This window comes from Aphelocoma coerulescens, chromosome 3 (assembly GCF_041296385.1).
Source record: "Aphelocoma coerulescens isolate FSJ_1873_10779 chromosome 3, UR_Acoe_1.0, whole genome shotgun sequence".
Lineage (NCBI taxonomy): Eukaryota > Metazoa > Chordata > Aves > Passeriformes > Corvidae > Aphelocoma > Aphelocoma coerulescens.
In genome coordinates, this window is record NC_091016.1 from 78,694,838 (window position 1) to 78,710,566 (window position 15,729).

The window sequence follows — 15,729 nt, forward strand, 5'->3', positions numbered from 1 at the left end:
GGAGCCACACACACAATTTTATGTGAGTGTGGTATATATCCAATATCTGACACATATTCAATATTTATACACAGTAACCAAGTTTAAATAACTATTTTACAGCCAAAAGTACATTATTTGTAGCTTTTAACTACATAATGCATAAAGAAATTAAATGCCATCACAAAAAAAAAAAATCTAACTTATTTAACATGGGTTAGATATTTGAATATAGTTCCATAATTTATTTTATTCCTGATGACAATGCAGTAGTCAAGACAGAATCTTGCACCTGGAGCTCCCTTTGCCTGATTAGAGCCCAGAAGAATTTCCTAGTGGGAAAAACTGCATCATGTCAGCCTTGAAGAGTGAGATCTACAGAAGTCCCTCTGCTGACTCCCTTGGCTATTGATGCCAGGGCCTGCGGTAGTTTAGAAAAGCAAAAAGCCCTGACCAGACCAATGCTGTAGGTTTTATCTGGCCACTGGGACTGATTTGCAAGATGCAGTCCTAAACTCAAGCCCTGTACCACTGAGGTCAGTGCAGCTTTCCTATCAGTGGGTTCAGAATCAGAGATTATTAACTGGAATATCGTTAACCAGAAAATCGATTAGTCAAAACAATATACTGAAATATTTTCTAGTCTGTATTTTCTAGCTGTGTTTTGAAATGTTTTGAGATATCAGGAACTTGATGTTGAGATATTTGAGAAATTGATATATATATATCTTCAATAATATATATATATTCAATGAAGAAATACTATTATGCAGAACATGCCAGTAATTGCATTCACTTGATACCATATGAGAACCTGTAATTACATATATGAGATTCTCTTCCAACATTGTAAAAATTTTGATTTAATGAGATGTTTTACAAGGGTGTGGAAGGTAATTCCTCATAAATGCGCAGTTCTCTGGCATGCAAGTTATTAATAGCCTGCTTAAAAGCCGAGGTCAAGATTTTCAAAAGTGGCAATTACTTCAGGGGACTTCACTTTCCCAAGCATTCAGTTTGTGATGTCATTAAGGGACCTGATTTTTTGGAGGGGAAGGGCTTAATGACATCAGCAAATTAAGTTTCTTTGCAGGTATCTCTTGCTGGCTGTCCCCCACTACAGAGAAGCATTCGAATTCACATTTTTAAATAGTGTCCAGGCAGTCTGAAGGTTTGAGTGAACTTCTTCTCCAGCCAATTCATTTTCATGGTTTTTCTTTTTCTGTCAGTGTGAGACAGGCCAGTGCGGTGGCAATTAAGCGTACACAGATGTGGAACACTGTTAGCTGTTTGTTTTTACTGCTGGTGCACAAGGAGAGTAGAAACAAACCTCACTCTGTTTTTTTTTCTTTTCTCTCTCCCACCCTCCCAGGTTTCAAGTGGCTATCTGGTTGTGGCTTTTGTTTATGTGACTGAATTTGTTGGCATTAAAGCACGAACCTGGGCTTCTATGCATGTCCATGCTTTTTTTGCTATGGGAATTATGATTGTGGCACTCGTGGGATTTTTTGTTCGGACCTGGTGGGTCTATCAGATATTTCTCACCATAGCAACTCTTCCCTTTGTCTTGTGCTGCTGGATGCTCCCAGAAACACCTTTTTGGCTCCTGTCCGAGGAAAGATACGAAGATGCACAAAAAGTGATTGATACAATGGCAAGATGGAATAAAGTAAGCACTTCCTGCAAAGTTTCTGAACTGTGCTCAGTCCAACAAGATGATCTAGCCAGAACAGGTGACAATGACACGTCCTCAACAAAGAAGCACACCATCTTAGACCTGTTTTGTAACTGGCAAATTGCAAGAAGGACCATCACAGTCTGGCTGATCTGGTTCACTGGGAGCTTGGGTTACTATGTCTTCTCCCTCAGTTCTGTCAGTCTAGGAGGCAATGAATATTTAAACCTCTTTCTCATAGGTAAATATTTTTGTACCTTATTCTGCTAATGACAGAACTGGAACATAACATTTAAAAATGTCTATAGATTTGACAGCCAATTTTCTACTTTGTTAATTCAATTATGAACCTTGTTCAAAAGGTTTCTTGCTAACTCTCCATAAAGTTGACTAACACAGGAGGAGCATCGTTCACTCCAAATCTCTCTGTTTCTGAGAAAAAAAAAATTAGGATTTTTTGGTGTACAGAATTCTTCACTGTCTGTCTTTCTGATTGTAAAACCATATTCTGCTTGTCTTCTCTTTGCCCTGCAAGCTTATAGCAGATCCACACAAACACCAGGAGTAGCAGACAAGCAACAAAAAATTCACACAGCTCTGTTAAAGCGACAAACTAGGAAAATGGGAAAAAAATATTCCTTTTATCACTTACAGTCATGATATATTGAGTTTGTAGAAAACAGAGTCATAATTGCCAGAAGGAAGAGTTGTTTTAGTTTTCGCAATGTATTTTTAACTAAGTTGTAATACTCTCTTAACATTCTGGCTGTAATCTTTCTCTGGCATGTAAGTTATTTATAAAGGCAGCTCAGTGCATTCAAGGCCTGATCCCAAGTTTGTTAACATCAGTGGAAATATTCCACTGGCTTCAGAAGACTCTAGATCAGACACGCAGCTCTGAACCAGTGAAGAATTAAATCATGCACTTTGCTTTGTGCAGATGAGTACTCTTAGTGAAGTGAATGTGACTGATTGTGTACACAAGCTCTCAGAAGGACTGGGACTCTCATTATTCCAGTTTATTTTGTCATGTATTACAGTGTATTGCTAGACTGATGTGTTGAAGAGTGGATGCTGGTATTGCACAGATAACTAAACTGCTATTGTGGAGTACACTGTATCCGCCTCTTCTAAAAATATTTTATCAGACTAACAGACACTGAGTAATTCCAACCTGCTTTTTCCAACATAACCCCAAAAGGTTGTTAACCCCTGATATTATAGGTGTATTAACATGCTATGTACTTAATAAAGGAATCCAGGCTCTTCAGGGCTGCATTTTATGTTCTTCCTTGATTTTACATTGGAAATAGTAGCATTCTTCATGAGCAAATTGACTTAAAACATGTCCAAACTGGCTCTGCCTCAATACAATTTGTCTAGGGGCAAATCATGTTTACACAGTGAGAACAGGTCTAGCCAAATGCCAGATCCTTTAGAGCAGCAGCAGTTTTCTCTGGAAAGAAACATTAGGAAGGGATTATCTGTATTAAGAGTGGGATATTGTAAGCCCTCTTTTTTTATGGAGAAGGGAGAAAGCTGGAACTGTACTCTGTATCTGTGGAGCTTACTCAGAAAACTGGATGTGGACAGACCTTGCTTGCCTTTTACTTTGGGATGATTTTGAGCTGAAGCTGGGGGAGGCACCTGTGGCTTCCGTTCCCTGTCCAGGTAGAAGCTGGCAAATCCTGAGAAGTGTGTTGGTGTGACACTAGCAATATTCCCTGTGGGCACATTTGAGCTGTTAATGTGAAAATACCTGAAGGAGAGGAGCAGCAAATGTAGAGCTTTCAGACACAAGTGTCAGTGTCATAGAAACAGAACTGTGGCCTTGCTCTTTTCTGTAATTTTCCACCCCAAAGAGAACTGGAGCTGCTCTGTGCTGTGAAACCTGTTTCCCTTGTCCTTCTCCACTCCCACTTCTGTATTCTAGGCTGTTCTCTGCCTTCTGTCACACTTTCTGTAACCAAATGAACTAGCCCAACACACTGGTTATCTTTAGATTTTACTTGTTTACTAGCCGTGATCAGACTAATTCCTCGTAAAGAGGAAGTTACAGTTATAAGATGAATATATGCAATCATGACTTAAACTGAGATAATTTCATACTGACAGGTGCTGTGGAGTTGCCTTGCTATATCATTGCTTGCCTTGCGATGGACAAACTGGGAAGGAGAAACACACTCATTCCATTCCTTATTTTAAGTGCACTGATCTGTGTTTTAATTATGTTCATACCTCAGGTTAGTCACGTATGGTTGGAAGTGTTCCTATAGCAGAAATTGATTTTAAAGGCTCTTAAGTTGCTAGAGGCAGCTGCTCTTTCTAAATCATAGAATAGTTAAAGGCTGGTTTTAAGTTGCAGCTGCCAGCCTAAGAGAGATTTCTGTATTTCAGTACAGGTTTCACTGTCATTGCTGGAGTCACACATAAAATGCTCCCCGGGCTTCAGTGAACCAGGACTTGTAAAAAGTGATATGGAAACTAATAACTTATAGAGCAATTTTTAAAAAAACAAGCAATGAGTATTGCTTATTGTTTAAAAAAGGGTCACAACTTTTAAAGAATGTAAATTATGTTTGGAAGGATGTTATTTTCTGGTGATATATTTATTTGTGCTTTCTTTCAATAGGATTTCAATATATTAATTATCTTAGCAAATATGGCTGGAAAATTTTCGATAGGTGTGGCATTTGGCCTTATATATCTCTACACAGCAGAACTGTACCCAACAGTTGTAAGGTAAGAGCTTTTGCCAGTTATGTATTTTTCATTAATTTGATGTTATTTCATTCCCTTTGTTATGTTTCTGCACCAGATCCAGCAGCTCTTGGCATCAGTGGTGGTGATCTGAAAGACTTGGGATGGGATGAATTCCTCAGCTGCCTCAGAGCTGTCTGGAGTTTGGCTGTACCATAGTTTTTTATTTATTTTGCATTCCATGTGCATTAATTAGTTCCATTGGGGAACAAAAAGAATACTCAATTCTTTCTTAAACATTTTTTATGCCTTTCATATAAGTCCTGGTTATTCATCCTGTGATCTGTGCTGAATGGGAATTATATTTTTAATCTTAATTACAGAAGCAGCTGAACTTCACAATATAAATTTGTATTGGCATAGCAACATCTTCCTAGTATAATTGCTTAAAGACACAAATCCCACTGATGTTTTAAGTGTCTATGCATTTCTAATTGTTTCCTTTAACTGCCAGAATTGTTACTTAATTCTTTTCTGTCTAGATCACTTGCTGTTGGAAGTGGAAGCATGATGTGCCGTGTAGGAAGTGTGGTTGCTCCTTTCTGTGTATATCTGAGAAGTGTTTGGATTTTCATGCCACTTGTAGGTATTTATTTCAATGGTGAATGTTTTTTGAAAAGGTGTATGTGTCACTTGTTTTCTCTTTAGTAACTTAACAAGTATGCTTTTCACGTGACAAAGGAACCAAAAGCTGAACATTTATTTCAAAAAGAAAATTGAGTAAGCCATTCTTGTTTGAAATTTTAAGTCCCAAAGACTAGTAGCCTCACATTGTTAAAAATATGCAGCTAAAGCAAAAGGGAGACTTTGAATCACTGAAATATTCTGAAATGTTTTTGTGACAGAAGAAAGAAAAATATTTATGCTCTGAATCCTAGCATAAAATTGATAAAAATATTCTGCATCTACCATATAACATTCAGGAAGTGTCGTAGTCCAGACTTTTTTTCAGGCCTAGCAGTTTTTGACCATGCTCCTGATTTAGTTTCACTTTTTTTCAAATGCATAGTTGTTCCATTCCTGAACTCATCACAGGTGGCTGGATTTTCTTACATTATGCCTTAATATTTTCCATGGCTTCTCTGGGACGTTGAATCTTTGGAATAGCCTTCCAAAAGATCAAGAAAGTTTTGTGCTTATTATTTGGTCTTCACACCTGTCCCAAAGCTTCTGTTCTGTGTTTTTAATTTACCAGAACTGAACAAAACAATTCATGAGACAGAAAAAGAGAAAGAAATGGTATAGTGATGAGCTTCATGGTGACTTTGACAAGCAACGGAACCTTGTGTTGATTAAGCACATCTTACTTTTTAGGTAACTCCAGGTCATGTTGCCATTAGGTTTTGTCTTTTACCAAAAGAGAGGTGGCACCATTCCTTTGTGTAGTTTGGGTATTATGCAGTAGATCCACTTTGGACAAAATATTTTATGTATTTCTTGCTCACACATGAATCACATTTCTCCATTGCATTTCTGTTACGAAGCATTTGCTGCTTAGAAATCCTGCAGCAATTCAATTCATTTTTTCTCCTGAAGGATAAATGCCTATATATGTAAAACCAGATGGAATTACAAAGTTTGTATTAAAGCTTTAAGTAAGGAAAAGTTTATTAATGATTTAAAATAGTTTAAATTCTGTCAAACTCCCCTTCGAATTCACTGGGACTAGGACACTGCTATTATACTTAGATTATACATGTCAGGAACTGAAAGTGTAATGGGATGTGTCTTTAACCTGGATTCTTAGTCAAATTTTGTCCACCACATTGGAGTTTCCTAAAAAAGTGCATTGTGTCCCTTTGATTTGGCAACTATAAAATCTTTAATTATAGATGCTAGAGATTGGTTTCACAGAATTCTTGTGAGCTCATTTCATTATTTAAATTAATGACATTTGGTTGTTTCAATGAAAACTAAGAGGATGAAGGAGACCACAAATAAATTTATTTCCTCAAGTTCCTAAAAATGTTTTCTTTCTTAACAATGTCTCCACACAAACCAAGATATGAGTCCACAAAAGATAAAGAAACATTTTCACAGCAGAGTGATCACGGGAGAACATTTTTTTTTCTCTTGTCAGCATTTTGCCTTTACTGGATGAAATAAGATTTATCTGTGCAGAAGTGCTGCAGTTAAACCACAGATGGGAGAGTGCTCAAACATTCTGGAGAGCAGTGCAAATGGCAGTATAAACACAGGAATTATTTCAGCTATGAACAAGTCTCAGTGTACAAAAATTATCCAGAGTTTTTGTAGAGTTGAGTAGTAGTTCACAGTGAACATGTTTCCATTATTAGCTCCTGTTATAGAGCATTTGTCAATTTATTAAATAGGCTTGTCTTGAGTTGGAGCATAGCATGCCAAGTCTCAGGTCAAGTAAGTGTTTTGGAATGGAAGTGAAATCAAATGGATTACATTCGTAAGTAAACTGATACACATCACACTGATCTATTGCAAACACCACACATTGTTGAGCAGTTACTACTGCTATTTGTTTGGCACTCTGCCTCATGCACAGTTATGCCACCTGTGAGTACTGCAAGCATCTTATTTGAATGCCTATAAATCTTGAATAACTTGCCAAGTACATTTTTCATGTGACAACTTTATAGAAAATGTACAGTAAAACAACTGCTCCTTATTTAACCTATTTCTGTTTCTCAGCTGTTAAGAATTATGTTGCAATAGCTGTTTAACAGGCTTGATTTTTCTCTCCAAAAAACCATAAATTAGACATTTTAAAAGCCCAGACTGATGCTAATAAATGAATACAAAACCTCTGTCAAATACTATTGGTTTTTCATGTTGAACTATAATGTTTTTTGTTGAAGTAGGAATTTTGTCAATAATTTTAGATTGGTTCAGAGCCATCAGATGTGAAAATAAATATAAATAGCAGACTAGAATAATAATTTATTCTCAGAAGTAAAAGTATTATTTTGTAGGGATATTTAATTCAAATTATCTTTTGGTCTGGAGTAAATATATTATGTCCTAGTCTTAGACCTTATGCTGCAGAATTATAAATGTTGCTCCAGATAGGGAAGAGGACATAAGAAAAATGATGGTAAATATTTTCTGAAGTTTTTTATGGTATCTGTTAGAAGCTGCTACTGAAGTGTTGGGAACACTCTAAGAGTTTGACTAAGCAGAAGGTCAGATTTCAAATTAACACCCTGAAAACACAATGCTTTTAAGGAGGTATGCCTGTCAAATTAATTCAACATACTTAAACATACTTAAATAACATGTACAATAACATAAATATGCTTTATTTGTACACATAAGCATTTGACCATATCAGGAGAACATGTTCTGGTACTGAATTATGTACTTAAAATAGTAAATACATACATACGAAAGGCACACCTTTGTAGTGGGCAAGTAAAGGGCTAAAATATGTCAGATACCTTATGAAGAAGTGTGCCAAGACTGCAAAAGACTTTCTTTTGCTAAATGTGAGTCAATTAATTGATAGCTGTGGCTACTGCCCTTGAAAAGGTAGAGGACATTTGAGAAGTTCTTGAATTAATACGCTGTGACTTAATTGTTTCATACTCTGTCTTTTGTAGGAAATACTGGAAAATGCTTTGAGGGTCAGGGAGAAGGGAAATGTACTGAATTACTCAGCATGCAGCAGCTTTCACATAGAGGAAAAAAAAGGAAACTAAAATGGGATGAAATAGAGTTATGAGAGCTGAGATGAAAAGGCAGGAAAGATGGTGGTGTGTACACTTAGAGAATAGTGAGAGTTCTCAGGGGAATGAGAGGTAGGTTCATGAGGAGGGAGAACATGAGAAGAATGCCAAGTGTCTAAAAAGAATAACCAAAACAGAAAAGACACATATTCAAAGCACACAGTGTTGCTTTAACCTTGTTCTTTAGAGTATCACTAGTGACCCAGTTCTCATACACTCCAAATTTATGGGGGCCCATAAGATTCAATATCCTTTACAGACCTCAATATCCTCAGTTATAGACTTCTGACAGACTAAAGGGTGTACATAAAAGAGGATATTATGGAATAGCTGCCATATGTCAATTCATCCTGTCTTTCCAGGGCAGAAAATCATGTCTGAATAGTAGAGAAGAATTTTGACACTCAGAGATGAGGTTTTAATATTTTTGAATATATTTTTAAATATCACTCCTGCCACATATATGTCTAAAAGGATCTTCCTCAGTTTGTGCCATTTCCTCTAGTCCTATTACTGCTAGGATTTTTTTTTTTTTTGGTAACTTTCATGGTAAGACCATGACTATTTTATTTTCACTGTAGTTTGTAGTATTTAACAGTATTTTTAATTTTTTTTTGTCTGCCTCTATATTTATTGTGTGTGCAAAAAGGAGTGTATGCAACAGTGTGCCTTTTGCTTCTCAAAAGAATACATGAGACAAACTGTCCTCTTCTTTTGGAAGGGAAGAGAAGCAAAACCAGCATGGTGTATGTGCAGGAAAATAGCACTGTTCAAGGTTACAGTAGGGAATTCTGATTTTATAGCACCTTTCTGACTTAAAGTCTGGCTTAGCTGCAGATGGTAGCTGGCCAGTTCTTGTCTCAAGCTCTGTGTGAGAGACATAGGCACAGTGATTCCAAATGTTCTCTCTCACCCTTGGGAAGAAAGCATTAAACACAGGACAGACTTGAGAGTCAGCACAGGGCAAGATAAGGATAATACAGCATTCTGTTCCCAGTCACAGAATGGAAAAACACTGAGACCAGGCATGATGTTCTGTGTGAAAGCTTTTCTATCAGGAGAGAATTAGGTCATTTATAACCTGGTATTGGAGGACTGTCAGGGGTTTAAAATGCTGTTCTCTATTCAGAGGAGCAAAGTGGGAGTTGGTGTCATTGAACTAGACATAGAAATGTCTATGTGAAGGGAATGTGAAGGGAAAGAGTAAATATTCCTGGAACAAGTGAGTGTTTCTCTACCTACACCACATTATCCTGATCCTCTCACCACTCATGCTGTTATGGAACTGTGTATACCATGGACAAATCAAAAATGTGATCCCAGTGCAAATGTCAGTAGGTGCCTGCACTCCTAACAGTTCTTTGAAACTGAGTTTAGCAAAGTATTCCTGTTGAGAGCCAGCTCATCATCTGCTGAAGAGCTCTCCTGAGCACAGATGAGCATTTATGTGCCTCTGGGCCAATGAGCCATATTGAGAACCTCCAATCTGGCTGTGTGCACAAGGAGCAAGCACACAGGTACAGGTACACAGGAGCTGGAGTGTGAATTGAGATTACAGGTGGCAGGGAAATTACAGCTCTGAGAACATGCCTGTAAAAATAAATGTATGCAATCCTAGAATCAGTTCTTAAATACATGCCTGATACTTGAAATACCAAATGAAGGTAATATGTATTGTTTTCTAAAACAGAATTATTCCTGCTTGCACTGTATTGATCCCTTGTGAACAAAACACTTCACTTGCTCATTCATTAATTCTGCTGCATAATCTTTTCATTTATGCAACAAAAAAGGTATATCTTTTATACAGGCAACATTTAAGACTTATTATCTTTGCTTTACAGTTCCTTGTGCTTTATTTTAAATTTACTCTCAAGCAAGATCAAAACTACATATAGCTTGAAAGACTTACCTACCTTTACAGCTACTGTTTATTTCTTCCAGTTGCTTGTTGGAATCATGGCTCTTCTGAGTGGAATATTAACCATAATGCTTCCAGAAACACTGGGAAAACCATTGACTAATACTTTGGAGGAAGCTACAGAAATGGGAAGAAACAAGAAAAGCTGTTCAGAAAAGACTCCGCCAGCACACAGTGGTGCAGCGTTAGAAAAGATAGAGATGTTTGGTCAAGAAAGAGTTGGCACTGACAAATAAAGCAGCAGCAAAATGGCTGTTCCCAATTTTAATCACTATCTAATTTATAGGATCTCAAGAAATGTGACTGTTCTATAACATCTGTGCCTTTTACTTTGTATCCTGTCTTCCCTTTTCAATAGAGCAATTGTATGAAACCTTTTCAACGCGACCGAGTTACTGCAGAAAATTTGATAGGATTTCTAGATCCCTTTTCAAACTTACCCAGACTTTAAAACACCTGTCTGACTTGCTGTGATCAGTTGGAAGGATTACTCTAAATGTTGGAACCTACCTGATTACATGTATGTAAAAAAAAATTGCCTTAACATTGCATCAGTTCATATCAGTAATTTTAAACTAATTTATTCTTCTTTTTTTTTCTTTCAAGTTTTCTACTAGAAATGGTGCCACTGCTAGCAAAGGAAAGTATTCTATGGCACAACTTCTGACTGAAAAAATAATACTAAGTTTGCAAAATGTGCAAATAGTTTGTATATTCATTCTGTTGAATGGCAAATTTATTTTTATTAGTGGTTTAGAAAAAAAAAGTTCACTGGATCTACTGCTGTTTTAGTTTAGGTAAAACTAAACTGCCTGATCCCATTTAAAGTCATATTCATTCCAAACCATTATGTCAGTGCTCCCTTTCTCTCTTATTTCAGCTCAGATTTAGCATCGGATTTTTCATAACTTCTAAGAGCTACACCAGCAACTTTGCCAAATGCCTCCAGCAAGGTCTTCACAGTCCTCAGAGGAAAAGAATAAATGGCATATGGCTCTTATTCAGGCTCTTTGCACAGAAGTAGATTTAGTTATTAATTTTTGGTAGAAACGGTTTCCACACACCATTTTTTCTCATAGATCAGCTGTCTGTAATTCATTTTTTCCTTATTATATCACACAAAATCAGTTAGAAAAATATAATTTAAAAGATGGTAGCTGGAAGACACTGATCAATAGAAGAGTTACTAGTAGTTTTAGTCAAAGTGTCAAAACATCCCACTCCTGCTACACCTCGTGCATCAACATTTATTGTTGGTGCAGTGGTTCTGCCTTATGACTCTGGACCATAGAAAACTGATAGATAGAAATGCATCATTCTGGCTGCTTCTTTTATGGCTTCCTCCCACCTCCCCTTTTTCAGTCCACCTTCAGACCTGGGGGTTTCTTCCTTGACTGAGGACCTGCATCCCTTTTGCTTGGCCACCCTTGGTTTGAGGGGAGCAGCACAGAAACTTCTGCATGTTGAGGTTCAGACAGCCCTCTCTTGCCTGGGTTGTGTGAACTCAGTCCTCCCTGGTTTGAAATCAGTGTTTTTCTCTCTTAGGCCCCTATTCTCATGGCATGGTCTCATCAAAACAAGTCTTCCTTGTTTTTTGCCATGAACTCCCCCAAAAGAGATTTATATTACTGTAGATAAATATTCTATATGCTGTAAAAATTAATGGCCACATTTTTCAATTATATCTGGACAGTCATATTAGTTTCAATGACTTCTAAAACCAGAAGATAAGAAGAAAAAACAGAATGGTTTTTATCCCCTTATAAAATATTTTATTCTTCACTGTACTGTCTTAGCATTTGGTTCTGGTATTAGGACAAAATAATATCCTATATGAGGATTAACATGCTTTGAAGCAAGCAAAAGTGAGTAAATTTAAGTTTAGGGAGTTTCTGTGACATAATTACATAGAAAGCAGAAAGGAGTCTTTATGCTCCTTACAGTTCTGTGGGTATTCCAGTGTTTGCAGAGAAAACCTCCAAAGAGACCTGCATAGAATACTGTGGCTTCTGTCCAGATATATGAGTTCAACAAAAGCACTTGACCTGCCCCCTGTGAGTAATCCCATCATTATTCTGAGAATGACTTGAATACATACTTTGATGACTGAAGATCAGATTACTCACATGCTGTGGTTTTTTATTTTGCTGAAGAGCAGACCAGTATTCTTCCACTGCTTTCAGGTCCCCCTCCACTTCCCAGAGCAGAACAGCTCTCTTTATCTGCAAGATCTACAGCCAAACTCTGCCTGCCTTGCCTTAAATAAGGGTTTAATCATGCAAAAAAACCACCATCATGCAATACACCTAACAAGGAATTAAACTGGTACTGTCTTGCCTTACAACCACCATCCCCACACACAGAGCTCCAAATTCTTTCCTTATTTTGGAGTTCTTTCACACTGATACTCCCTCTTTTAATAGTACATCTATCTTAAAACTCACTACTCATGACTTTTGGGAACAGTACAGTCTATTTCTAACAAGGTACTAAAGAATATTTACAATTGATTTTTCTAATTCCTTACCGGCTGAGTAACTGATTTGGGTCTTACTCTGCCAAGAACAGTCAATGCATATTCTGTGTTCCTTTGGCTTGAGGGATTCAGGACCTGGTCATCTGTAATCCGTACACATAAGGTAAAGAAAGAAAAGAACAAGAAAAAACTTAAATGCACAATGATACTGATACTGTTTACAACTAAAATTTAATTATGATTCTAGACCACAATGTAGCTTGATGGCTTTTAACCCAAAAGCCAGTTCCTCCTGTCACTGAAGTCAGTTGGTATTTGGTCTTAGATTCAAATGACCCCTGAATTTCCCTGAACTAATGATGTTACTTTCTTCCTTGGAAATAAAATGTTTGTTGATTTACAGGTACACCTTTTGTGATTTTATGCATCAATAGCTTGGAGATTGCCTTGGGGTATCCTATTCTTTAACCTGAGGAAGCACATTACTTTTAAAAAAAGGAAATAGCATGTGTCTCTATGTCTCTAGCATTTCTATTTGCTTGTTTTTTCCATATGGGCAAAAATATGTTTAACACTAGTCGTGCATTATAAATGTAGCAAAATCAGGGTGAGTTGATTTCCTTCTCTTAAATATTCATAAATTATTTAAATCCTCTTTCAAGAGAGCACTGAGTCTGAGAACAAATGCTTCTGTTCCTATGGGGCATATTTTCATTTCCATGCTCATAAAAAGAATTAATTTTCATAGTTTCTTACTTCAGTTCTTAAGTCCTTTTATGTTTGTATTTGTTGTCTCTATCTTAGTGCAAATTTTTTGTGCTCCTCAATGTCTCTGGAGTTACACAACGATTTTATGAGATAATGAATTAGAAACCTTATCTGCCTTAATTGCTGGTCACTATTAAATGATGACAAATATTTTTGTCTGAAATTTGATATCCAGTTTTATTAGACAGTCTTGCAGTTTGTTAAGGACATACCTTTTTGGGTTAAATATAGGATAAGAGCAACTGTTATTAGTTTAATGATAACTAAGGAAAAATAATAAGTACATATGTTTGATATTTCAAAATAGTATTTTTAAACTATACAAAAAGATGTATTTTCTACTTTAACAACTCAATTCAATTTCTCTGTGCAAAATTCTGTAATTTAAACAACTATGTAGAAAAAAATAGTTATGTAAATCATGTGCATGATATGCTTTGGGTGGTACCCTGAACATCTGAACACGGGGTGAAGCCTCCCTGAAGGCCGAGAGCTTTTGTACAGTGCCTCTGTGGAAAGATAAAACGGCCTGACATCCCAGCTCTGGGATGGAGTGAAGGACTCACTGGCATCCTCCTGTGTCTTTCACAGCTTTTTTTTACCAGCTCCTTAGGTGCAGTCACTCAGGAAGCCTCTGTGGCATGGGGCTCAGCAGTGTGCAAGGCCTGTGGTGCTTTTTGGAAGTGCTTAGGAAAAGGTGAGCTCACTTGCACCATGGATACTTGGTCCAGAAAGGCATTTGTGACTGGAAAAAGGAGGCTCTGGATTCATCCTGTGCCCTTTACAAACATCTGAAGCATGTTTGTCTGAATTCTAAAACATATTCCTAGGGGAGAAATTAAACACAAGGACTAAAAAGAAAATATAGCATTGACGAAAACTGAGTTTCGTCTTCTTCTAGTCAATGCTGACAATTAGTTACCTCTCACAGGAAGAAAGACTAAAGCACATCTATGTTCTGGTAGCCTAATAATTTTGTACAAGATTCTGTACTAGATGAAGTGTGTGTTTTGGAAACATGGGGGAAGTATGCACTCCTAAGAAAGATTTTGTTTGCCCAGAATTTGTGAATTTAATATGATATAGTTTAATGGTTGTTTAAAAAATGTGTATTTATTATCTGCAGTTATGTGCAAGAATAAAGTCAGACACACATTTTTTAATCTTTACACCTTTACCTAATTTAATGAACTTCTATCACCAACTCATCATTTGGTTCACATTTCCTTAAAGAGGCCTGGCTGGTGTTTTGGCATTCCATGGAGATTCTGTGGTTTAGGATGGCAAGCATCATGTGTGTGTCTTTTCCCTGTTTGTCTTTGCAGGTGTAATCCAAGATTTGGGTAATGTGTTAGGTGGTGACTATGACAAAATGTGCATTAAAAATGTGACATGTTTTGTATTTCAGTTGCAGGAAAAATATGATTCTTTCTTGCCTTTGTTTGTATAAAATGACTGGGGCGGTAGTCCCTCAGATACGTTCAGTAGTGGCAAAAATTGCTGCAGACACTGAGGAATGGGTATGAGTTACCAGAAAAGAGAGTTGGTGACCACAGGAATGACAGAACAATGTACTTGTAAGCACGTGGTGTTCAGTGCATATGAAGACTAACTATAGCTTCCTCATGCGGGAACTGGAGTGGGCTGACAGTGCGAGGAAAATAAGAATTGCAGCAATTCATAGCTCTATTGTTATTTGTCCCCTTAGAGCTTCTCAGGAACATATTTATTCTTCACTTCCCTTAAATCTCTAATTTGGGCAAATTACTCAACTTTCTATGCATATTTTATTAATCTTGTGTTTTCTGATCAAGTTACACCCATCACTTCGCTTCATCATTTGTGTTTTGAAGGCTTAACATGGTCCTTGCCAAGTGATTTCCATTCTTCCCTGAAAGTAACCGTAGTGAATGGCTCAAATAGTTGTTTGCTAAAGCTGAGAAATTTGAATCAAGCCTGATACACTGATTTCAAGAGCACTGAGCTCAATCAAGCTGAGAAAAATCAAGCCTAAGAAGCATATACCTCAAATAAGGAAATATCCTTTTTGGTATGACTGGTATATAAAAAGTGATTGCAGATTCCAGTTTCTGGAGAAAACAAGCTTTTTCAAAAAAATTACTAACCTAGATTTATGAATAAGCAGAAGTAATGGGGAATATCTCATTTAGTAACTTCTGTCTCTGCATTCCTGGCTAGCATACAAGCATGGATACTGCTTGGGTATTTGTTACAGATAAGTAGGATCCAGCTATGGAATGCTCATAGGCATTTAGTTATTAACATTGCCTCATAATCTTCCACATGGAGATGAACAGACTTGCACTGGAGTAAGAAAAAAACAGCATCAAGGGGAGATTTTTATAAAGATTCTCTCCACAGTCTCATTGTCAGTGATGGGATTTAGAAGTGGTTTTGGCTGAGGGAATCATGAACATAGCGAAACAACCAG

At 37.0% G+C, this 15,729-nt stretch overlaps 1 protein-coding gene across 2 annotated transcripts in view; it reads left to right on the forward strand.

Moving 5' to 3' along the window:
• SLC22A16 (solute carrier family 22 member 16) overlaps positions 1-12,911 on the forward strand; it is a 33,682-nt gene extending 20,771 nt beyond the window's left edge. The window contains exons 4-8 of one of the 2 annotated variants that reach the window (XM_069010985.1): positions 1,352-1,895; positions 3,770-3,897; positions 4,287-4,396; positions 4,897-4,996; positions 10,057-12,911. In XM_069010985.1, the coding sequence (XP_068867086.1) occupies positions 1,352-1,895; positions 3,770-3,897; positions 4,287-4,396; positions 4,897-4,996; positions 10,057-10,269 (1,095 nt within the window). In that variant the 3' untranslated portion in view covers positions 10,270-12,911. The remainder of the gene's footprint in view (positions 1-1,351; positions 1,896-3,769; positions 3,898-4,286; positions 4,397-4,896; positions 4,997-10,056) is intronic. The other variant, XM_069010986.1, reaches the window with a different exon arrangement.
• The last annotated feature ends 2,818 nt before the right edge of the window (positions 12,912-15,729 follow it).